We start from the raw sequence: 23,701 nt of genomic DNA on the forward strand, positions 1-23,701 counted from the left end.
TGGGTTGACTCCGTCCCTTATTTTTTGAGGGATGGCCCTATCCACTATTTTTGAAGAATATTCCTTGACCCTGACTCTGGACCTCTAAACCAAACATGGGTGGAGTTAGAATGATCCCACCCCATCCCTCTTCATCCTTCCTCGTTCATCCATCCAAACACATCCTAAATTACCATGATATTATATGTTCCCGTTGCAACGCACGGGCAGTCACCTAGTAGAAACTATATGAGCTGGAGCGTTGTGAGTGCTCTAAGCCCACCACACTTCTCAGTTCTCAGTATGCCCCGGCCCCGTCACTAGAAGTCAACGGCCGTTCAGTTCCTTCCCCGCTCCGTCCTTCGGCATGCTTCTACTCAGCCCCTCGCCGCCCTTCTACTCAGCCCCTCGCCGCCGTCTACCGCCGCAGCGGTAACGGTCCCCCGCCGTGTCCTCCTTACTCCCTACAACCGCCTCAAGGCTACGCCCACCCCACCGCGCCTCGCCTGCCTCCGCCTTCGGCCCGCCACCCCGCTCCGCGGCATTTCGTCGAGGACCGCGTGCCGCGCGGCCGCTGCCGATGCCGATGCCGATGCAGTGCCCTCCCAAGCTCCTGGAGGCGATGGTGGCGTGCGTGGCGCAATGGTGCGCATTGGGGAGGCTCTATCGCTTGGGTTCCCGGTGTGGGTGGCATCAGCCTGCGCCCTCGCGCTGTGGCGGCCGCCGGCCTTCCTCTGGGTCGGGCCCACCGCGCAGATGCTTGGCCTCTCCTTCACAATGCTTGGTCGGGGCCTTCCTTTCCTTAGTTCCGTTCCCCCCGCTAGTACTTGTTTCTACCCATCTTAGTGCTGTCTCAGTGTCTCGTGCCACTTCTTCCAAGTTGACTCAAACTCTACTTCCCCTGTGGGCTTATTAGCTCTGTTGATGTCCTCTACATGATATTAAAACAGCTGCTGGCAATGAGATCACTGAGTAAAGGAAATTATATCTCAAAATGAAAAAATGACAGACAAGTGATTAGGAGAAAAGAAGACAAAGATTTTTAAAAAGAACCGTACAATTTCAGTACTCTAGCACAATCCTTCATCTTTTGCATATTCTCACTTTGATACGAGTTGTTGGCTTTCTAGTTTCTATAAAATGTTCTCTTTACTGTGCCATTATGGTGGAGGCAACAGGATTAAATTCTCGAGCACTCTTCAGTTCATGGATACGATCAACACAATCTTGCACTCACGTCTGTTCCACTGTACATGTGCAAACTGAGGGGTGTTTACTTTCTTGTGTGTGGACATATTATTCACCCCTGTTTTCATTTGGGGGTCATTGCATTTATAGATGTGTAATTGATATATGATTTATACCTACAGGAATGGGAATGACGTTGACTTTGGATGACCTCAAAACCACATTATTGATGCCCAAGGAGTTGGCTGCTGGATTTATACTGCAATACACGGTCAGGTCCCCCCATTTTTGTTCTTCATATGTCTGAATTCTTGTAACCATATTCTCTGATTTCAAAATACATATACATTTACTCTATTGATGCATAATGTTAGTGTATTTTGTAGTTAGGATTAGAGTTTTCCTTGCACAGACTCCATTAAGAGGGGGTCCAAATGACTACGTGAGTTTTTTTTAACTGACATGACTACATGAGTTGATGATTTGGTATGTTGAAGATTGAATCCTGATCATTGAGGCTGGCAGATTAGAAGAGAGGGAATCAAATGAAGTTGTCAGATAGCACAGTCATGCTATGGTCCATGGTCCATGTTGTAGTGCTAGTAGATTCAGCCATCTAGTACGATATAAATTTATAGTAGTCGTTGACACTGATTTGGATCACAGACTAGTAAGAGTTAGTACATCTCTGATCGACACACACCTTGAACACGAGGAACATAGTGGATCGTTGAAATCGATCGGGGGGGTCAGTTAGGCCGATGTTGATCCTGTTCTTCGTCTGGTATACTCTCGAGCACCTCCAGGGAAGACCTATCGGGGAGGAGCACACAAAGGTTGTCCTAGGATCAGCAAGGCCACCTAGAACACCACTAAATCTTTTCGGAAGATGTGACAAACAATAAGGTAGAGAGGAGAGAGTGTGTAAAAGGTCTAGTAGATTGATTTTTGACGATTGAAAGTTGGGATACTTAATCGGTGATAATCAACAGGGCACCCGGCCGACTTCATCCCCACCTGGCCGGCTTTGGTCACTCGTCCTGACCAGCTTAGAGGGACGGCCAGGCCAATTTCTGTAGGGCAGCACCGCTAGGGCTGGAAAATAAGCTCGAGGCTCGCGAGCCGGCTCGAGCTCGGAGCGGCTCGGCTCGGCTTGGAGCGGCTCGCGAGCCTCGAGCGAGCCGATCCGAGCCAGTATTTTGAGCTCGTTGCGCTAGCGAGCCGAGCCGAGCCGGCTCGTTCCGGCTCGCGAGCTTTTCCAAATTACTTAATATGTACAATAATGATGGATATTGGGTAATTTTATTGATAGTCAGTTTGTTTCTTAACGTTTCATGATAAATATATGACAATTAATAATTTAGATTACTCATAATGATGAATGATATCTATATATTTATATTTATATACTAATAATTCACTAGATAATGCAATTATATATATCAGGGTGTGGCTCGCGAGCCACCTTCGAGCCGAGCCTGCCTCCCCAGCTCGTGAAATGGGCGAGCCGAGCCGAGCTCGGTAAGCCACCGAACCGCACCGAGCCGAGCCGAGCCGAGCTCGGCTCGGCTCGGCTCGTTTCCAGCCCTAAGCACCGCCTTCTCCTCTGCATCGTCTGGGAGACTTCGCGTGTCAACAGTAGTCAATAGCCAGTTATGTTTGATGATCTAAACAAGCAAGAAAGGAACAAATCTACCCCTCACCCACCCACTCTAGAGTTTCTATGCTTATTTTCATAGCTCTTCACGAGTGGCTTATTTGGATTTGAGTCACCAGGTTATCCGTCGAATCATCCAATCCTAAATCCGAGCCTAGTAACTTGTTTGGTTTGCATCCATAGTTCTATGTCCATCATGGAACAATCCAACCAACGAGCTTTTTGTGGGACCAACTCATCCAAAAAAACGTCCACAGGTGTTCTACATGGTTGGGTTCCATACCAGTCAATCGAACAAACCAAACACGCTGTAGAGTTACCTACATGTCGAGTTTCCACACCTGTCGGTTCAAAAAACCTACCCCACAACATCTGGCATAAGAAACATGGTTACTTCATTGTTCCCAATACTGGCAACAATCCTCGAAACCTGAAATAAGTTCTAGTGAATTGCACAGCGAAAACCAAAAAAAGAAAAAAAAAACCTTGTGGAATGAACTACGCGAAAGTTTCGACGAGTTGGAGCCTGACCCCAAGTCCCCACATATCACATCATGATTGAGTCATAAGTGCATCCTGAAAACCACTTGTAAGAAATTATCTAAACACCAAAAAAAACATGGTTATTGTTGTTTTAAGTGGATGAAAAACATATAAAATATTAAACCATACTGCTTACATCTTCATTGTCTGAGACTTACTACAGCTGCAGAGTGTCCCTTGTAAAATTTGGCGCATCTTCTGTTTATAAGCATATTTAATCGGTGATGACATGGATACGTATTTTATGTTTTTCCCCTCCATGTTCAACAAAATCCCAGAGTGAGCGATTTATGTACAGGTGATGCCACTGTCTGGATTTTTTGTGAGCAAACTGTTGAAATTGCCGTCCCATTATGCCGCTGGACTAATTTTAGTGGCCTGTTGCCCTGGAGGTGTGTATGCACTTCCCTTCCCTTTTTTTTCTCTCTATAGATTGGCTACTGGCACTTGAACTGAGAAGGAAAACGTATCTGCAGGCACAGCGAGCAACATCGTGACCTATTTAGCAAGGTAATGAAAAAAAATAGCGACATGCCAAGGATAAATGCCGTCACAGGCCTTGTTAAAACTTTAGAACAATAATTATCTGGTTGGTGACAATTCGTGAAATGTTGGCAGAACGATATATTTGAAGTGATTAAATGAATGTCAAGGTGGTGAATATTCTTGAATTCTTCAGTGGATATAACTGACTGGTGTTGAAAATTAACTTGAAATAAGTTAGTGCATTCGCATCTGGTTCAAATTCAATGGAGGCAAATAATAATTAAAAAAATTCAACAGCCAATTGTGCTGAAAAGTAAAGAGACTTAGATAAACTAATGTTCGAATTGCAGGGCAAATGTTGCTCTTTCAGTTCTGATGACAGCAGCAAGCACTTTTGCTGCAGCGGTAATGTGCCACTCTCACATCTGTAATCCTCACCTCAACTTTTTATCTTATTATGCTTTGTATTCACACGTTGCTCCCTGACGCAGTTCATGACCCCTCTCCTGACGTCCAAACTCGCTGGGCAGTATGTCGCAGTAGATCCAATGGGACTGTTCGTGTCCACATCTCAGGTGCTGCAAATTTCGGATTCTGTCTTGTCTTGCGTCTATTTTTTCTTTTCTTTTTGGAACCCTGGCTAATGTTGACATATCTTTTACAGGTCGTCCTGGCACCTGTCCTTCTGGGTGCTCTGCTTAATCAGTACTGCAATGGTCTGGTCCAACTGGTGTCCCCGTTGATGCCCTTCATTGCGGTAGCAGCAGTAGCCGTCCTCTGTGGCAATGCTATTGCGCAGAATGCTTCGGCAGTCCTGGCATCTGGCTCGCAGGTGGTCTTGTCTGTCGGTTGCTTGCATGCATCTGGCTTTTTCTTCGGCTACGTTCTCTCAAGAGTACTTGGCATCGATACCTCCTCCGCGAGAACAATCTCTATTGAGGTTGGTATGCAGGTAACTGGTGTAGAAATATCGTATCATTATCCCATCTCATTCTATTTGAGCAGCTCTTAATTTCCTTTCTTTGCATTGCAGAACTCAGTGTTGGGCCTTGTCCTTGCAAACAAGCACTTGGGCAACCCTCTCACGGCTGTTCCGTGTGCTGTTTCGAGCATCTGCCACTCGGTCTACGGTAGCATTTTGGCTGGGATCTGGAGGTCTATGCCAAACAAGGACAAGGGAGAATGATGCGATGATCAATTCAACCATCAGAATTCTTTGTTCTCCAACGATGAAAGATTTTACCCGTGAGAATAAACACCGCAGAGTGGTGAGCGCTATATAAAAGCACTGGGCTTGCACTGTTGTTAGTGGTTCATTTGCTTTCTTAGATTCGGATAGTACAGTTGGTGGATCCATGATTGATGTGGATACATATACCATGTTGCCATGGCAGCCTGTTTATCACACATTCACTTCAACTAGAACATTGCGGCGCCCTCACGGGCGCCCTACCAAGACTCACTCTTTTATGCAAGAAACAACGACCAATAAAACAAAGGCCTAACCCTTTGAATTAACACATATTTTTATCTTTCTGAACCTCAGCAAAGTGCAGATAATATAAAAAGTTCATAGTACACCTGGGAAGAAGTAAAAGAAAGAGAAATGTTGGTGGTGTAGGCTACAACGCTTCTCACGGTAAAGGGTGCCCATGACCTGAGGTCCACTGCCGAATTAGTGTGGTGTGCTTACCAGGAACCAAACTAACTCCTTCGTTGCAAATGACCTGGGTACCCCATGCTGATGGAGGTAGTCCATGATGGTCGCCTGAGCCTAGAAGGGAGAAGAACACGTTGGAATCTTGTCACATCAGTTTTTTTAAAAACAAATGATAAATATCACATGGACTGGTAGAACTAACTAAACATACATAACAACCAGCTAAAAGTATATGAAAATTAAAGTTAGATTCATTAGCTTAATGAAGCAGCTAAAAATAGAAGAGACCATACTATCAATAGAATGATTATCATTTCTAGACCCTTTGGTAAGCCATTATGCAGAAACATTTATACTGCTCCCACACTATAAATAGAAGGGTTATCATTTCTAGACCCTTTTGGTACGCCATTATGCAGAAACATTTATACTGCTCCCTCCATGGAAAAAAAGGCCAAAAATAATGGCATTTTCAATGGCAACCATAAGCAGCTTCACATGCTACATCTAGAGGGTGAGTGGTAAGACTTGGGAGCAGATATGCACACGTCACACGAGTTGGATACCAGATCAAAGTGTGACTTTAGGCTACAGCTACCACCTACAGCCCATGGCACAATAGGACGTATTGGCATGCAATAGGGACTGCAGTGGAATTAGTAAGAACCACAAACCTGTCGATGGTATGTGGTTGCAGACGCAAGAAATGACCCATACGCATGAACTGTTCTCTTAGTGTAGTGATCTCAGCAATTTGATCAATGTAAGGCTTAGAAAACCTCTTGGCTTCCTGGATCAACATAATCAAATAAATGAATATCAGCAACTGCATATGGATTGCTATAATCAACACATTGCAGCCCTCCAAGTAGTGAATGAAGAAGCTACATATATTTTTGGAACAGAGAATTCAGCAATTACCTGGGATGAGCAAACTCTTTAACTTTGACAATGTGAGGTGTCACAGCATCCCTTGATGACTTATAAAACTTCACTGATCTTGTCGATACCTTCTGTACATAAGGTTCCACATTTTTCTTGAGGACAACCAATTTCTCCTTAACAGGAATCCATTTCTTCAATCATAGAAAGTACTACTGTCAGCCCAAGATAATACAAAAGAAATTACATGAACAGATGGGTGGTGCTTGCCATACAACCAAGGCCCCGGTATCCTCAGTAAGACCACATGCTGAGTCAAAATCTCGACCTCTAATTCGTGACAAAGCATCTCTTCCAACAGGAGTAAGATCCTGAAAAGAGAAGTCATAGTTTTTCAAGGACTACAAAAGAAAAGAAAAACTACTATGCCTAGGACAATTATGGACAAAAGGTAAAAGATAGTAAACTAATTCCAAATCTCTCAGACCCTCATCAGCTTCATCGTTCACCTCAGCCACTACCTTTTGTGCCTTACTTTCTAAAGCAGCAAGTATCAGTGCAGTGCTTTCTTCTGCAGTGATACCCACCACTGAAGGAAGGGTTGATTCAGGAGTCAGGACACCCTTTCCTTCCTCTTCTTCATAGTGACAACCTTGCGCCTCTTAGCAGGAAATATCAGTGGCCTGATGTGTTCCAGGCTGTGTTCAGGTCTATCAATTATTAAGAGCAACATGTAAGGTTGTGCTCTTACCATGAAAAGTTCAAAGGAATTTCAAGCTGAGTGCTATATGTTAATCATCTAGTTGGAAAAATAGTTCAAGTGGACAAGTAGATCGTTGGCTATTGCCACAGGCTCATGAGAACAAAATATTGTCATCAGTATATCATGAATCCTCATGATGCACATCACAAACAATAGTCATCTATTTTACACACAGCACTTCAGATAAAGTTAATAGGTAGAGAAAATGTAATTAAGCCAGTTTAGTTTGACTGCTACAGAAACCCATTAAACGCTAAGTAGCTACCACCACCTATCAACCAGCGAGGTCTCGAAGCTAGCTGACTGGGGCATGAAGCATAATTATTCTTTCTTGTAATGGCATGAAGCATAATGATGCAAAAGAGACCTAAGTACCAATTGCGAAACTGAAGCAACAACACTACAGCTATGAATAGAAGGAAACGAGATAAAAAAAATTAAGTACTGACCCTCAGAGTAGTTTTCTGTAAATTAAGGTCAAGCTGGTGAACATCTCAATATAAGGTCAACCAACCAGTACGGATATGTAAATTACCAGTTAAGATCCACAGTCCACGCCACCATAATAGTTCATACAGTCTCAAGTGGGTGAGACCAAATCTTTTTTATCCCAAGCTGAATCTGGGTCAAACAAGAAAACAAGGAAAACAATATTGATGACAAATAAAGGCAACCTGAAATTCAAGGATGGGTTACATGATATACCTTGGTATTTTTCTTATCATTCAGAATTGAATTGCCTTCGTCCTTTAATGGAACATAGGAGCTGCTCCGATGTCTATTTCCTGTACTATAAGATAAATACCATAGCCTCTGACCATTATATGCTGAACTTCATAGTTTGTTTAACAGATAACCGTGGTAATAGACAAATCTCAATGGAAACTAAGGAAAATCTTGAAATGGACGCGTCTGATTGGTTACCACTCAATAGTTACATGCTAAGGGGAGTAGAACGACAAACAGATGGCTGGTAGTAGCACAGAACGACAAAGAGAAATAGTACAAGCACCAAGGGAAGAAATGTCTTGTACAGGCCTAGACTACATAGGCATGCTTTACATACCACGAGTATGGTCCTCGCAAGATCGCACGCATAGAACAGTTATGAGCAGTTACTACCTTAGAAGTACCAAAATACATAACTTGCAGTGAAGCACACAGCATAGCGCTGCTCATATCTTACAAGCATAAAACCATACTCCCTGCACAGCAGGGGACGCAAGTTCTAAGAGTAACCTAGATGAACTGAGATAGTTCCCAAAAGCGATCCTCAGTTCCCAAAAGCGGGTCTCCATGGCTGGTGGTGCTCGTGTCCAAAAGCACTGCAACTAAAAAAGGGTAGCAATCAATTAACAAGTTTTGGCAAGCATTGCAATCTGAAATATAATGTCTAAATTTATTTTCGGTAGAGCTCGACCTAAGATGTCTATGAAGGTAATCCATTCAAAATCATTTGACTATCAATTTTTTTGACTTGCTGATGTTTTATCCTATTGACCTCTTTTCTAAAAACTTGCTAATTTTCTATTTTGTTTATATATTAGTTCAATGACCCGCATATGGACCTGCTGTTAGTTTTAGAATGCTTGCTTGAGATATTTGGTAATCTGTGATCTTGCTTTGAATGTTGTTCCTATGCATCACAGTGTTTTAGTTAGTTAAAAGTAGTTATTACTGATCATTGGGCTTTTGATTTGCTTAGTACCAACTGCCTTATACTACATGCAGCTGGAACACTTGGAAGCATATATCTCATGAAGTTGTAGGGGAGAATTGGACATATCGTTACTCAGCATCAACGTCTGTGGAACCAGCAACATCGTCATCTCCTGTGTCTTCATCTCTAAAAAGTTTCTTGGCAACCTTCTTGGACGGTGATGTTCGAGACCTATGTAAAGTTTGGTCCAATGGCATGCATGTAAAACTGATGAGACGGTACACGAATAATAGTCTAGGTAGATTGCTCGGCATGAAGCTAACCTTTTTCCGGCAACACTTTTGTGAGCCTTGTTTGTAGACCCATCTAGCACGCTGTAAGCAGCTCCTGATGGCGCCTGCACGTTAGGCGGAGAAGTGATAATCTCTGTTCCCTGCAGCAGATTGTCTCCCTGATGTGGGGTTGTCTGTATGTTACACTGCAACGAAAAGACATGTTTAGGGCATGTTTCCTAGTGTATGTAGAAGGAGAACGATGCTTTATATTGTAGCTATTTTGTTCCATCGAGTCCAACAGCAGACCTTGGCGCTAGATGAAACTTTGTGACTCTCTGGTGTTAGTGACGGCTCGTGGATGAAGGCAGCCCCTCTGTTTTGTGCGACACCTGATCCGTGTCCTACTGCGGAGTTGGCAGCCAGACCAAAAAACAGGTTAGAACCACGAGAGATGTATTTGATGGGGAGAGGGTGCAGCGAAAAGAGCTGCACTAAAAAAGAAACCTACTCAGTCAGAAGGGGGGGAATGCTTGTTCTATAGATGGAAAAATGCCTTTAAACTATAATATTACGGCCTAAACGCTGTTATGGCCCCTCCGAGTGTAATGTGGTTGAGTCTTTAATATGGCTGGAACAGCGAAAAGAGTTGCACTAAAAAAGAAACCTACTCGGCAGACTCTGCAGTTTGTGTCGTTTCGGCTCTAGGTGACCTGTCCTATACAGGTAGCATGGAATGGAAATAAACAAGCAGAGAAAACAAACCATTACTTTCTTTCCTAACTTGGCATAAACTAACGTACATAGCTCAACTAAACAGATACGATAAGATGTACCTTGAGAAAGTATGGTCGACGACGGCTGTGAGGACGGTGTAGTTGGAAGCATGTTGCCACCATCCATTTATGCGTTTATAGCATTCACTTGGAAGGAAACACTGCCATAAATAATTGTGCTTTCGATGAAGCTAACATTCCACTCGAAAGACTTTTCCAGTAGATCTGTAATTTCTCTTGGAATGAAACCGGGTGGATTAGTCGAGATGAGGGTGTCCACATTTTTTTTAATGAGGCGCTGCGCCATTCGTCCAAAGAAGATAAACTCGGCAGTGTCAGTGTCATCTTCAGCGGTGAGGGATATCTTGTACCTGCACAGAGTGGTTCGATTGGTAGATACCACAAATCATGTAATCTGTATACGGTATGCTAATGGGTTGCACACTAAACTTCACCAAAGTTAAGATACCCTAATTGCATAAGCCATATACTGGACAACCTCCATCATAGCAACTCTTGTTGCGGTAGTTGGAACTCAAGCAGCCATATCTACTATCTATTTGATTGGTAAGCAAATCCTTGTACAGGGCTATTGCTCCTGTTCTAACGCTGTGCATACGTCAAACGAATTTCTAGGGCATATTTACATCCCTGACATCAGCTGGGTAGCTATGAATCTCTGCATTGCTGTTACTGATGGGTTAAAAAAATCAAAGGCAAACACTGAAAGGGGTAAAGTTGGTCTATGTCTATCATGGTTACAGTGTGTTTAATTTAGAACGCATATGAGTTAACTTTTTAAGATCTAAATAGAAGGTGTCTAGCAGGACTTTAACAAAAACGGGGAGAGACGTATAAGACCTGACCTTGGGGTAGGCGATCCTATGCTGTCACAGGAATTATTGGTGCACTTGTATGTGTCACCGTGTGGTTTGGTTGTCCTAAGGCATTTTTTGCATGCGTTGTACCACCATGATCTATCAATCTTGAGAATCTTTACGACGACAAGCCATTCCTTCTTCTGTAAACAATGTAATTGAAGCGAACAGTTAGGAACCTGTGATAAACTTTAGGACTGAAAGGTTTAGCTGAGCACTGGTACCTTAGTTTCAAAAGGATGGAGGTATTTAATATCCTTGAGTTTCTTATGTTCAGGAACTGCAATGACTGTACTCTCAGCAGCTGCTTTCCCCTGATCCCAAATGACAGGGTTGTGGTTGGTTTCAGCACTGCTTACCCATGTCAGTTTACGAATGGCAGTAATCAGATTTGGTGAGAAAGATGACTGAAAATCGTATGTCTGAAAACCTAGGATGAGTAAGTTACCTAGCTTTGAGAGCGTTTACTTCCGGTAGCGGTGCGTTTATGTACCACTTGCATGATGATCCACCCGATAATGACACATTATCTAAAATACAATGGAACCTTTGAGATGCTCATGTGTATTAGCAGTGCAATGAAAGGGATGTAGTAGACTGACCAGCGTAACTCCTCACGAGAGTGCCAACAAATACTATGATCTGTGGTGAGGATCGATTGTCCCTGTGGATCTGTTCAGCTGGGAAAGCTGTGGCCCGCTCGCCCCAAAGCACAACATCAACGGTTGGGCCAGTATCCCTGTCAGAGCGAAGAACAGCGAGTTTACAGATAAACTGTTCATTGTATTGTGTTAGGTGTAGATATCGCAAAGAAACCAAAGCTGTAAACTGTGCGTCTAGAGGGCTATTTCATACTGCAAATTACGTGCGAAGTACGTAAACCATTAAATGGTAGGCCTCAAAATAGTTGCTCGTTTAAATGGCCGATTGCAGATGAAGTTGTCTAGTAACCTTCTATATGAACACAGTGTGCATGGTAGGTCCATGTACTAAACGGAACTTTGAGTCGGCAATAGATAATCTTAGACATGGAGGACCGGCCGAGCAGGGAAAATGATTTCTTCTAGGGTATATTGCAATGAAGTATGGTGAACTGAAGGCATAGGTAGTTTAGAACCAGTTTTCCTTTGCAAGGAAGATGTCATTTTTTATTTTCCACTATGGGCAACCTGTTTGTAGCATAACCCCTGCATGATTTGTGGACATAGTCCTGCTAAGTTTTAGGACGCAAATTGACCCCAGTGTGATCTAATGGCGTTCCTACTGTCTAGGCGCATTTCCCCTTCATCTATTTCCTTGAGCGTATGGGCAATTTTGCTAACGTGGAGAATAAGAAGCGGTAGGCCCCACACGGACGATAATATGTGGTTTAGGTTGAGGTTGTTCATGGGTTCCTTGCTATGTTGGTGCAAACAGAATTGTGCTACATACGCGTATGTGGAACCCAACATGAATGTATAGCAGGATAGGAATGCAAGTGATACCTTGCATTGCTTATAGTGACTGTTCTCTTCATAACCTCAGCCTGTCGTCCCCTTGTGCGCAGCGATGAAACATGGGAGATCACACTGACAACACCGACCACATCTACAATAGAAATGGCGAGGGCATTAGTACTGTATGCATGCTACCTGTAACATGTAAACCACTATTTCTAGAAGAGTACCTGTGAAATATTCATTGTAGTCCACACGCGCTTGGAGCTGTTCTATGGGAGTGAGGTTATATGTGCAAACCGGAAAAGCAGGGGGGATCTGGAGGACAACTTCAACCGTAGTCCACTTTGTAAAGCTGATCATGTTGCAGTTTTCAACCGGTTTGTAGAACCTGTTAGCTTTCCTGACTAAGAAATACTTCAGGTTGTATACCGCTCCCTCATCAAGCAGCGCACTGAACTGTTGGCATAACGGAGGATAGATCTGGGCATGTATGCTGTTTCCCTAACAAAAGGAGGTAACATTTTAAACAACACGCAAGAATTGCATAGAACGTTGTATATCATGTTGTATAAGCTGATGGTTATTATGCATGCACAAGTATTAGACCAGTATACAGATGGATGTACCTCTTCATCAAGCAAAACAAGATCAGTATGCAGGAGCCTACTGTCATCCTGAGGATCAAGGAATTCCCAAAGCCTAGAGGCACGCACACACAAGCTATGAGAGCAGTCTCCAACCATAAGGCTAGGTATGAGTATGTCCCCCATCTGCAGTAAAGAAGCAGCGGTCAGTCATTTCCAGGGAAATAAGCAACCAACAAACATTACACTCGATGTTGATAAGGGCAGTATGTTCACCCAAAAAAATATTTAGGATAGGAGAAACATGCCAGGTAAAGTTAGTCCAATATCATTGAGTAGGCATCTACCACGAATGTTGTATGACAAGATCTACTGGAGCATGCAGACATAATGGCCTCCCTTTGTAAACTTGCCACATATAGTGCTTGCATGCCGGTAGGCTCATAGATGAACGGTATAGGAGACAAAAAATGTTTTGATGGGGAAGCAGCTGTACAATAGAATAGGTACGATAACTAAACGCGTTGCTGGTATACACATTTTTATTTTACATATTGGTTATGTACAAGTCTGAGTTGATCATGCACTAAGAAGTCTGTAGGGGGTCCGCATCAACGGCCCGCAACACCTCCCGGTAAACAACGTTTCGAGTCTGTGATCCGCAGGAACCATCAGGATTTTCAATCAAAATTCTAAGACCACTTCTAGATGTAACCCTTGAAACAGCGACGTAAAGCTGGCCATGCGTAAACACAGGTCTGTCAAGGTAGAGGCCAACCGTTGAGAGGGTCTAACCCTGGCTCTTATTAATCGTCATGGCATAGCATATCCGTATTGGAAATTGTCTTCTTTGCAATGTGAAGGGCCATTTCACGTCGGTAGTGTTAAGCGCAATCCTCGGTATGAAAACCTCTTCTCCGACACCGGAGGGCGTTAGTACTACGCATTTAAGAACACGTTGGCCGATCTCAGTTACAAGCATCCTTGTTCCGTTACAAAGGCCCGCAGTCTGGTTCAAGTTACGTATCAGCATGACTGTGACGCCTCTTTTTAGCACGAGTCTGTGGCAAGGAAAATTTGCTGCATTAATAGAGTTTAGGAACTCAGTAGGATACAACATGTCAAAATCAGGTATGCGTTCAGACGCCTTTGAGATCGTGTCGCAACTAAGGCATTGGACACCATGTCCAGGGAGCATTGAGACAATGTAGTCGTTTATTTTATCAGTTGTAAGGTTATTAGGACATACAATGGCGCGTGTAGCTAGGTATGTAGGGTCCATATATCTCTCTAACAAATCTGGGTAGACCTCGGATATGAGGGCCGCAGCAGCATCACCATCCGTGCGTATTAACAAATCTTCAGGAATCGTAACCCATGTAGGTTCGGACTCGTCTCCTCTTGTCATGGCTGGCAAAGCACCGTCGCCGATATCTAAGACCCATTTGCTAAATTGTTCCAAGTCCGCACGTTCCTTCCCATGTAAAGAGGGGTTGGAGAGCCTCATATTTGTTCGTAGTTTTAAAACGGTTGCATGCTGCCACAACGGTGAGCTGGTAATCGATGCGTTCACTATGGCAGACCGTGAGCCTTTGCGCACCACGGGTAGAATCTGGCGAAAGTCTCCTCCAAGCACAATAGGTTTGCCACCAAATGGGATGTTCGCATTTTCCGCTCTGTGTTCCAAAAGAATATCACGCATAGTCCTGTCTAGGGCCTCAAAGCAATGCCTATGGGTCATCGGCGCCTCATCCCATATGACAAGAGAAGCACGCTGTATAAGTTCAGACAACATGGTACCTCTCTTGACACCACATACACCTCTCTCATCTAGATCGAAGGGTATTTTGAAACGTGAATGAGCAGTACGACCTTTTGGTAATAGGAGCGAAGCCACGCCAGAGGAGGCAACAGCAAGCACATTTTTTTGCCGGGACCTCAAATGTGTGAGTATAGCGTTCCACAAAAAAGTTTTACCTGTCCCACCATGCCCACATACGAAAAATATGCCCGGCGAGCTGGAGAGCGCAGATTCAGTTAGCCTTTCGAAAATGAGCCGTTGGTCAGCATTCAACTGCGAGACAGCAACGGCAGCATGGTCACACAATAGCAATGGTTCAGACCTCAGTTCGTCGTTTATCAGTCGGTTGCCAAACATTTCTTCACCACAGGACGATAAGATTGGCAGGTCATAGTCAGCTATGTTGGCACCACTGTTAGCAAACGTGTCCGCTAGTTTCCTCGAAAGCAATGTAAGGAATTGCTCATGTGGAGCTGTGTAGCGTGGATTGCCAAGGGCCTCTCTAAGTCCACGGTGTATGTCATCGGTGAAGTAGACCCAATATTTGTCAAACAAAGCACGAACATTGCAAACAGGACAGTGAATGACAATGGTAACGAACAGTTGCCGAAGCTGAAACGCCGAGGCAGAGACTATTGCCTCATCAAATAGAAGGTTCCACTCGTTGTCACCTTCGAGTAAACCACGTGCTTCGCACGCCTCTCTGAACGTATTGTACACAATATCCTGGAAGGTTCTTACATCAACAAAGCTCGTTGCACCGGAAACAAACATCAAGAGCATGCGTAGATAGTATAGCTCCCCAGCTGTTGGGTGTACGTAGTACATGCGACCAATCTTGGCAGACGTCAACCTCCTTCTACGCCAACACCTAGTAGAAGCGTCCCACGACCACTCTTTTGGGAAATCACAATAAGTTAAGTGACGTGCATCACTATATTTCAGGTTTATTTCAAACCATTCAGTTAACATTGTCTTCTTCGCTGTACGGCTCAAAAGCAGTGCTTGTAGGTCTGCCCCAGGCTCGTATTGTACAATGTTTTTTGCAGGCAAGTGTACCGCCAGGCGTTCCACAGAAGGAATTCTAAAGTGTATGTCGAATTCGAAGATTCGCCATAGAGCCTCACATGTTGATAGGTATCTGGCATCTATGTATTCGCGGATCTCATTTGGCGGGGCTATTTGAGGCCCTGGAGATGCATTAGTTGTGTTCGCAGTCAACTCAAAATATATCTTGGCTCGATCACTTCCCTTGGTAACATATTTAAACAAGTACTTGATCATGTGTGTTTTGTTGCACCACTCAACATTAATATGTACATTGTATTTTTTGAGCAGTTGCATATTGTACGGCACTACGCTCCTATTGTCCAATTTTATTCCACCTTTCACTACGAACCGACAATTGTTTCGCCTTCTGTAAAGGGTATAGCCAAAAGCGTCGATGACAGTCTCGTCTTGGTACGTCTTAGGGAATTTCTTAGAACATCTGTCGTTTTTCATGCATGGACACCGCCTGTTGTAATCACCGCATGGACCATGTATCATGAATTCATCAACGAGAGCATAGCCCAAGGGGTCAATGGCAACGTCAGGTATCTCGGCACATATGAAAACGTCAATGGCACAGGCTTCTGTCTCTGAATGACCACCAAGCAGCCAAAGAAGACAGTGTATGTGTGGTAGGCCCCTTTTTTTGGAATTCTACGGTGTAAATCACTGCATAGGACGGACTACAGGTGAGAGCAAGCAAAGTAATACCAAGGAACCACTCAATGTGTCAAGTTAAAATGAAGCTCACCAGCGCGGATAGGACCAAAAATTTTATCTTCTCTAATGTCTGCTATGAATTCATTGACCTTCATATGGAAGACCCTTACAACGATATCGGAACGATCGCATGCTTGCTGACCAGGCTCAAAGCGAAGGGCATCGACTATCTCCTTCCATTTAGGGTTGCATGTGAAGGTGACGAAGAGATCTGGCGGGCCGTATACTCTGCAGATGGCCATCGCGTCCTGGTAGTTCATCACATGGTACCTTCGGCCGCCCGTAAAAGATACAGGGACAATAACTCTTCCACCCACCGAGTCTGCACTGGTGAGACCCCTGCCAATGGCGTCAGTTATCCCCTGTACGGATTCACAACGCAATTCTTTTTGGTGGTCCGCTATGAACTGCAATCGAGACGCCTCGATCGTAGAATACGCATCGACAGCTAGCTGGTTGCTTAGCCTACCATAGCAGGTGAATGGGTTCGGTTCGTTGAGCCTATAGTGTGAACGATGTCTAACAAATTCAAGCATTGTAACATACTTGCGGCATGCGACATCGCCTTCTCCCACGTCAGCGTATTTTATTCCAAGGTGGTATCCACGATCACCGTAAGGGAAGAGCAGCGGGTACTGCAAGGCCATGTAGGACGGGTGCAAGCACGAAACATGTTTCAGACCGCCCTCTCTAGCGTGCACGAGGACGTCATACTTGTACTGTGAAGATGAGCAATCACCCACTATTACAGCAGCGAGCTCACCATTGGTCGGTAAGTTGTACTGTGCGTCATGACGTGTGTTACAGCCTAACAATCGCAATGTCACCTTTTGGTCGCCTTCTTCGTCTAAACGTCCTTTAGCAAAGCGAAATGCCGCGACCAGCTTGTTATGCTCATCTAGCATGTTAAGTAATAAACGGGCCACCTCTGGATCCGGACGATCATGGACATCAGCCTCATTCTCAAACATGCCCAACCTATTTTGTACCTCATGTTCAGTGTCATATATGTAAAGCTGTGCAAACTGTGGGCGCAATCCATGATTGGGTAGTAGTGAGCCAATGCGATGGTGTACGACGCCATTGATTTTGAAAACATAAGGTGCAGTACCGTTATTTATCGATCGATCAACGACAGCACCTAGTGAGGTAAACGCGAAAAGGGAATTGTACGAGCGGATTTGCCGAAGGAACCGTCGTGCACGACTATCACCATCGAATCGCAGTAGGTCACATAAGGGCGACGGTGGACATTTGTAAGGCTCTAAAACAATCTTACCTCCTCTGCAACAAAGATTGTACACAAGCCTGCGCTGCGAAACAGCAGACAAACTTTTGACCCGTTCCTGAAACCAGAAAACGGCGCCACAATGTGGGCACTCGTCTGATGGGCCACCATAGTACGAGCGATCTTTGTAGGTCTCTACAGGCAAAGATGTGTAAATGTTGCATGGGTTACTTTAGAAATGTGTAGAGAAAATAATCCAGGTGGTACACAAGCACCTTTAAGCAGCTCGACGTATGATCTTTCAAGAGACGATGAGGCTGCATCCGTGCTAACTATAAGCAGAAAGTCGAGCATAAATTCATAGGATTTTTTACGCGCAGCACACATGAAACCTAAAGATTATTTTGTAAAGACAGACGGTAGGGAAAAACCGTTGTTGGCACATGCTCGTTCAGCATACGAAAGCGTACGACGCATCCTCTGTCTGCGATGGTGTCTGTTAGCGGTGGCAACCGTTGTAGGAAAGTCGAGTAAGGACTTGTCGCCTACAAACGGCGTGCACACGCATCTTAGTATGTGTATAGAGTTGTAGTAGATACAAGCAGCATGAAAAGCCTGACAGTCACTAACCTGGCCGCTTTTGACGAACCAGCTGAGAGTGCAACGAAATCGCATAACGTGACGCATGTGTCGGCATCGAAGTGGATGGCTGATCAAGCGTGTTCATGTGTTCGATAGTAGCTGTTCAAAGACATAATGAATGTGTGGTTGTCTATGCGAAAGGGAAAGAGACATATTGCCCTAAATAAAGGCTATATTGAACCCAAAGAGCGCATAATATTAGTGCAGACTCCGCGAAATTGCCCTAATCCTAGGCCTAGGGATAGCCTAGATAAATCTGTTTCTCTCCAAAAAAGTATAGTTCGAAGAATTTGATGTTGGTGATACAGTTGAGAAAGAGATATTTGAAAAGTAATATAAGTTAATTTGTATTCTAATATGTTGGCTGAGCCATATTTTCTGCGATGAACCTAATCTTAGGCCTGGGGATAGCCTAGATAAATCTGTTTCTCCCCCAAAAAGTATAGTTCCAAGAAATTGATGTTGGTGATACAGTTGAGGAAGACATATTTGAAAAGTCATATAAGTTAATCTGTATTCTAATATGTTGGCTGAGCCATATTTTCTGTGATGAACCTAATCTTAGGCCTGGGGATAGCCTAGATAAATCTGTTTCTCCCCAAAAAAGTATAGTTCCAAGAAATTGATGTTGGCGGCACAGTTGAGGAAGACATATTTAAAAAGTCATATAATCTAATTTGTACTCTAATATGTTAGCTGAGCCATATTTTCTGTGATGAACGTAATCTTAGGCCTGGGGATAGCCTAGATAAAGATGTTTCTCCCCAAAAAAGTATAGTTCCAAGAAATTGTTGTGTGACATAATGATACCTAAGGAAGTGCCACATGACCACACCTAATCTGAATAAAATGCATACAGTCTATCCATGTATGTCTGTATCTATGTCTGTATTATTGGAACTCTACCTTTTTGGGGACTCTACATGGATAAAATGCATACACCTAATCTGAATAAAATTTGTGCTCTAGTACTGATATCCATGTATGCATTTTAGTCAAATACTCTAGGTGTATGCATTTTATTCAGATTAGGTGTATGCATTTTATCCATGTATGCATTTTAGTCAAATGCTCTAGTGCTCTAGTACTTCATGCATTTTATTCAGATTAGGTGTATGCATTTTATCCATGTAGAGTTCCAATAATACAGACATAGATATCCATGTATGCATTTTATTCAGATTGGAACTCTACTTCATGCATTTTATTCAGATCAGGTGTATGCATTTTTTTCAGATTAGAGTCCCAAGAAACAAATCTGAATAAAATGCATACAATCTATCCATATATGCATGTATCTATGTCCTTCACCATAGTCTATCCATGTATACATAATGATATCTAAGGAAGCCCCCTCAGGTGATGATAATTGGTGATTTTTGTGCTTCCCCTTTTTTGCTTTGCTCAACAGTTTTAACCTACCACCTTGCTTATTAAACAGGAGACATATTTTTACTGATTTCCGTGTATTTCTTCTATACAGCTATTTGCAGAAGTTGATGTGAAGCTAGTCTTCAAGGAAATTTCATCTAAATATTTATGAAAGCGCATTGTAGAGGTATTGCTTGCACTTGTCACCTAAAATTTCCCCCCCCCCTTTCTTACGTGATCAATAGCAGGTTGCTTACTTCTTTCTATTATATCGACTTGCTTGGGTTTTTTCTGCTAAAAAAACCTGTTACTTGTTAGAGATCAAGCTTTATGCCCATACTTCTTAATTGCACTGTTGTGGTCATTGCAATCATGATAATATCTATCTTGAATCATCATGGATTTTCAGTGTCTGCATTTATTCGGCATACATATATATGGTTACGTCTGTGTAAAAACAATGAAAGATCATATGTACTTTCTACTTCTTACTACAAAGGATCTGACTTTCTTCCTATATGCGCATTGTGTTTTCAAATGTCCCTTTGAACTCCTTCTGTAGAATGTAACATTGTTGTCCAGCAACTGGAAGCCAATGCGACATGTATTAACTGCCACTGGCCATCCAAAAGTAAAGTGAAAACAAAATTGTAGTTGCCATATTTAGGAGAAAATTCTGCTATGCCGAAACATGATATTAATGAAACTAATAAGGTCAGTTCAGAATAGGGGTCCTCTCACAGTCTAGCATTGTGTATGTGCGCCAATGCCTGCTATACATGGCTTTGTTCTTCTATTGTGACTGATTATTGATTTTTCTAGTGAGCTACAACATTCTGTTTGGTAATCACAGTTCCTTGGGACTTTCATGTGATTTAATATGGAAATTTCTGTATGGAATATCAATGCCTCAAATTTCAGGGAGGAAAGCGAAGTGATGGACGGAGTCCTTGGGAACTTCGGCCCATCAACTCTCAATGTGGCTTACTTCCAAGAGCTCATGGTAGTGCTCTGTTCACGAGGGGAGAAACACAGGTAAGGTAATACACCTCATTTGAGAGTATGTTGTATCTGTCATCTCTGATTGTCATAGCATGGCATGTCTCGTGGTTTTATTTGTCACATATGCTGATGTTGGTGTCTTGCTGATCTGTTCGATACCTGATGATGTCTACAGAAATTTGCGTGTGTGTTCTATTTATATCCATCCCAGTTTTATTTGTAAGAATCCTACTTTATTACATCAAACATTAACTGTTGCAAAACCTAATTTGGTGTGTTTTATTGTGGAGTTTATTTCTAAATAATACATAACGCAACCATTAACTGAGTTCAGTTTAGACATCTGCTAGTTGGTCAGGTGCAAAAATTAACATTCCTATGTTTGGTGACCCAAAAATAAACGTCCTTAGATCTTTCTGGCTCTTTCAATTTGCTGAACTACCTGTGAGTTGACACAACCTTTTATTCTATGTTTGTTGCCTCCGGGAGTTCAGTTTAGACATCTGCTAGTTGGTCAGGTGCAAAAATTAACATTCCTGTGTTTGGTGACCCAAAAATAAACGTCCTTAGATCTTTCTGGCTCTTTCAATTTGCTGAACTACTTGTGAGTTGACACAACCTTTTATTCTATGTTTGTTGCCTCCGGGAGTTCAGTTTAGACATCTGCTAGTTGGTCAGGTGCAAAAATTAACATTCCTGTGTTTGGTGACCCAAAAATAAACGTCCTTAGTCCAGCGGTACCTGAACTTATATGTTATATCTAATATTTCTGATACAGTTAGCACTCAACCATTTCTCTGGGTCTGTTTAGACTACAGTAGAGAATTAAGCGTTTGATTACTCCTCAATTGCTAATACTTTTTCTATGATATGACACCAGCATGGCTTCTGTTTGTGGAGGTTGTTTAGCACTTCAAGATGATGGGGTTCCTATAAAGTTTCCTGTTGCTAGAATTGCAATGGGCCTGGTCCTTGATACACAAGAATTTGGTGGAGATGGTAGCCCACTTATACTTTCTGATATTACTGGAGCTGAAGATGCCTCTGGTGACATGGATTTGAAGGTGTGACATGTATTTTGTTCTGAATTTGGTACTTGGAACTGCATTAGCATGGTCAGTATATGTTGTTCTGTTCAAAGCTCAGATTTCTTATCTGTAAGCCCTTGTTGCAGATTGCTGGTAATGAAAGTGGCATATCTGCATTTCAGATGGACATTAAGGTTGTAATGACGATATAGATTTGGAAGTATTTGTCATGCATTTTTGCTATTAGGAGGCTTTGCTACATTGGTTAAATCTGTCTGGTTCTTGCACTGTGGCAGGTAGTTGGGATAACTCTACCTGTGATGGAGAAAGCACTCCTTCAAGCTAGGGAAGGGAGACAACATATTCTAAGTAAGTCTGTACTAAGACAAAGTAGCTGTAAAATGTGTAGGGCAAAATGAATCACGACACCACTCTGTTTCTCCCCAAAAAAGTATAGTTCCAAGAAACTGTTGCGGGACATAGTAACATCTAAGCAAGTGCCACATGACCACACCTATTCTGAAAAAATGCAGACAGCCTATCCATGGACACCAAATCAACATAATAACAAAGAGAGGACTGTATGCCTGTATCCATGTCTGTATCAAGCGAAATGGGAAACAACTATCTACGCATGCAAATAGAAGAGAAAGTAGCTGTAAAATGTGCAGGACAAAATGAATCAAGACACCACTCTGTTTGTCCCCAAAAAAGTAGAGTTCCAAGAAACTAATGTGGGACATAAGGACATCTAATCAACGCTGCAGAAGAGGGATGGTGGACATAAGGACATCTAATCAACAACTATCTAAAAATGCAGACAGTGTATCCATGGACACCAAATCAACATAACCAAGAGAGGGATGGTGGAAGGAGCCGCTCACCTCGAATAGCTGCAGAAGAGACCGAGAGGAGAGCCTGAGGACTTGCGCGTGTCTGCCCTGCTGCTACGTAGCAGATCTACAAGAACAACAGTTCCTATGAGCTAACACACATGACGCAATCAAGAGACGACCAAGAACCAACACAAGAGAAATTAGCATCAGAAGAAAGGAACGGACGATGAGAACGACGGAGTCGACGAGGAGAAAGGCGCTTCCGCCGGGTACCAGGCCGACGGAAAGAGGAAAACACCAGCGTAGGGGCTCCATATATGTAGCAGAAAGCTGCGGGATGGGCGCTATGGTGAAGGACACGAGAACAGTGAGGCTGCACTGTTGATAAAGCACAGGCGACGGGACGGAAGAACAGCGAAGGGGCTCCATATTTGTGGGATTTTAAAATACGGTGAACAACCCTCACCTAACGTCATGGGCAGAGGCACCGGAGCACAGCGACGCGTGACGACCTCCACAGGAGATTTACAGCGGCGCAATGGCCTCGCTAACGGCGATTTTCGAAAATCGTAGATCTACAGTTGCCAACGCGTTGTACCCCGGTGCGTGCGCTTTTGGAGAAGGCGAGGCGGCGCACTCACCTGGCTAACGGCGAAGCGCCGGCCGCAAGCCCCCGCCGTCCTTGGCCCGTGCCGCTCCGTCGCAGATCCGGCCGCCGCGCCGTTCGTGGAAGACCCGGTCGGAGCCGTCCAGGTCGCGACACGACTCCCGGGGCAGGCGTGGACGAAGCCAGCTCCTCTCTCGCAGGCACGACGGCCGTCCTCAGGCGCGGACGCCGGCGCGTCGCCGTGGGAGGCCGTGTCGCAGAGGCCCAGGTCCGAGCCGTCCATATCGCGGCACGACTGTCGGGGCACGTGTGGACGAAGCGATCCCCTATCCCGCAGGCACGACAGCCGTCCTCAAGCGCGGACGCCGGCGCGTTCCCGTCGGAGCCCGTGTCGCAGACGCGAAGAAGACGGGTCGCTGGGAGAAGACGGGTCGCCGGTGGAGGAGACAGGTAGACAGGTCAGTGGTGGACGTGGCTCCAACTGCACGAAACGCTGTGTAGACGGTACCACACACGCACGCGTCGGTGCGTAAGACGCTGAGATCGCGTGAAACACTCTCAGGGCAGCACCAGCGTGTATCCTTTAACTAGAAGTAATGCCTAGCATCTCACAGTTTTAAACAGTGCAAAATGCGAGTTTCTCAAGGGC

The 23,701-nt window shown here is 43.9% G+C and overlaps 3 protein-coding genes across 4 annotated transcripts; 2 read left to right on the top strand and 1 right to left on the bottom strand.

Annotated features, from left to right (window-relative positions):
* Positions 1-257: 257 nt before the first annotated feature.
* Positions 258-5,358, top strand: LOC103643358 (Bile Acid Sodium Symporter1). The gene is made up of 8 exons (XM_008666522.3): positions 258-763; positions 1,350-1,438; positions 3,666-3,759; positions 3,844-3,877; positions 4,204-4,258; positions 4,345-4,428; positions 4,518-4,805; positions 4,887-5,358. The coding sequence occupies exons 1-8, from the start codon at positions 622-624 to the stop codon at positions 5,037-5,039; spliced, it is 939 nt and encodes a 312-aa protein (XP_008664744.1). The 5' UTR covers positions 258-621; the 3' UTR covers positions 5,040-5,358.
* Positions 5,359-5,426: 68 nt separating this feature from the next.
* Positions 5,427-23,548, bottom strand: LOC103643361 (replication protein A 70 kDa DNA-binding subunit B). 2 transcript variants are annotated; one of them, XM_020546721.3, is made up of 17 exons: positions 23,087-23,548; positions 22,494-22,569; positions 12,810-12,953; positions 12,411-12,684; positions 12,229-12,331; positions 11,347-11,483; positions 11,193-11,274; positions 10,969-11,095; positions 10,733-10,887; positions 9,927-10,237; positions 9,400-9,497; positions 9,142-9,296; positions 7,864-9,049; positions 7,694-7,779; positions 6,435-7,105; positions 6,188-6,303; positions 5,427-5,627 (listed from the first exon to the last, which is right to left on the bottom strand). In XM_020546721.3, exons 3-10 carry the CDS (start codon positions 12,951-12,953, stop codon positions 9,994-9,996), a joined length of 1,266 nt encoding a protein of 421 aa, XP_020402310.1. In that variant the 5' UTR covers positions 22,494-22,569; positions 23,087-23,548; the 3' UTR covers positions 5,427-5,627; positions 6,188-6,303; positions 6,435-7,105; positions 7,694-7,779; positions 7,864-9,049; positions 9,142-9,296; positions 9,400-9,497; positions 9,927-9,993. The 2 variants fall into 2 exon arrangements, with proteins under 2 accessions (XP_020402310.1, XP_020402311.1); XM_020546722.3 differs by lacking the exons at positions 22,494-22,569; positions 23,087-23,548 and having other exon boundaries at positions 12,411-12,676; positions 12,810-12,903.
* LOC103643360 (probable polyribonucleotide nucleotidyltransferase 1, chloroplastic) lies at positions 21,448-22,043 on the top strand. The gene is made up of 3 exons (XM_020546723.1): positions 21,448-21,645; positions 21,756-21,803; positions 21,906-22,043. Exons 1-3 carry the CDS (start codon positions 21,463-21,465, stop codon positions 22,026-22,028), a joined length of 354 nt encoding a protein of 117 aa, XP_020402312.1. The 5' UTR covers positions 21,448-21,462; the 3' UTR covers positions 22,029-22,043.
* Positions 23,549-23,701: the final 153 nt, after the last annotated feature.

This window comes from Zea mays, chromosome 1 (assembly GCF_902167145.1).
Source record: "Zea mays cultivar B73 chromosome 1, Zm-B73-REFERENCE-NAM-5.0, whole genome shotgun sequence".
NCBI lineage: Eukaryota > Viridiplantae > Streptophyta > Magnoliopsida > Poales > Poaceae > Zea > Zea mays.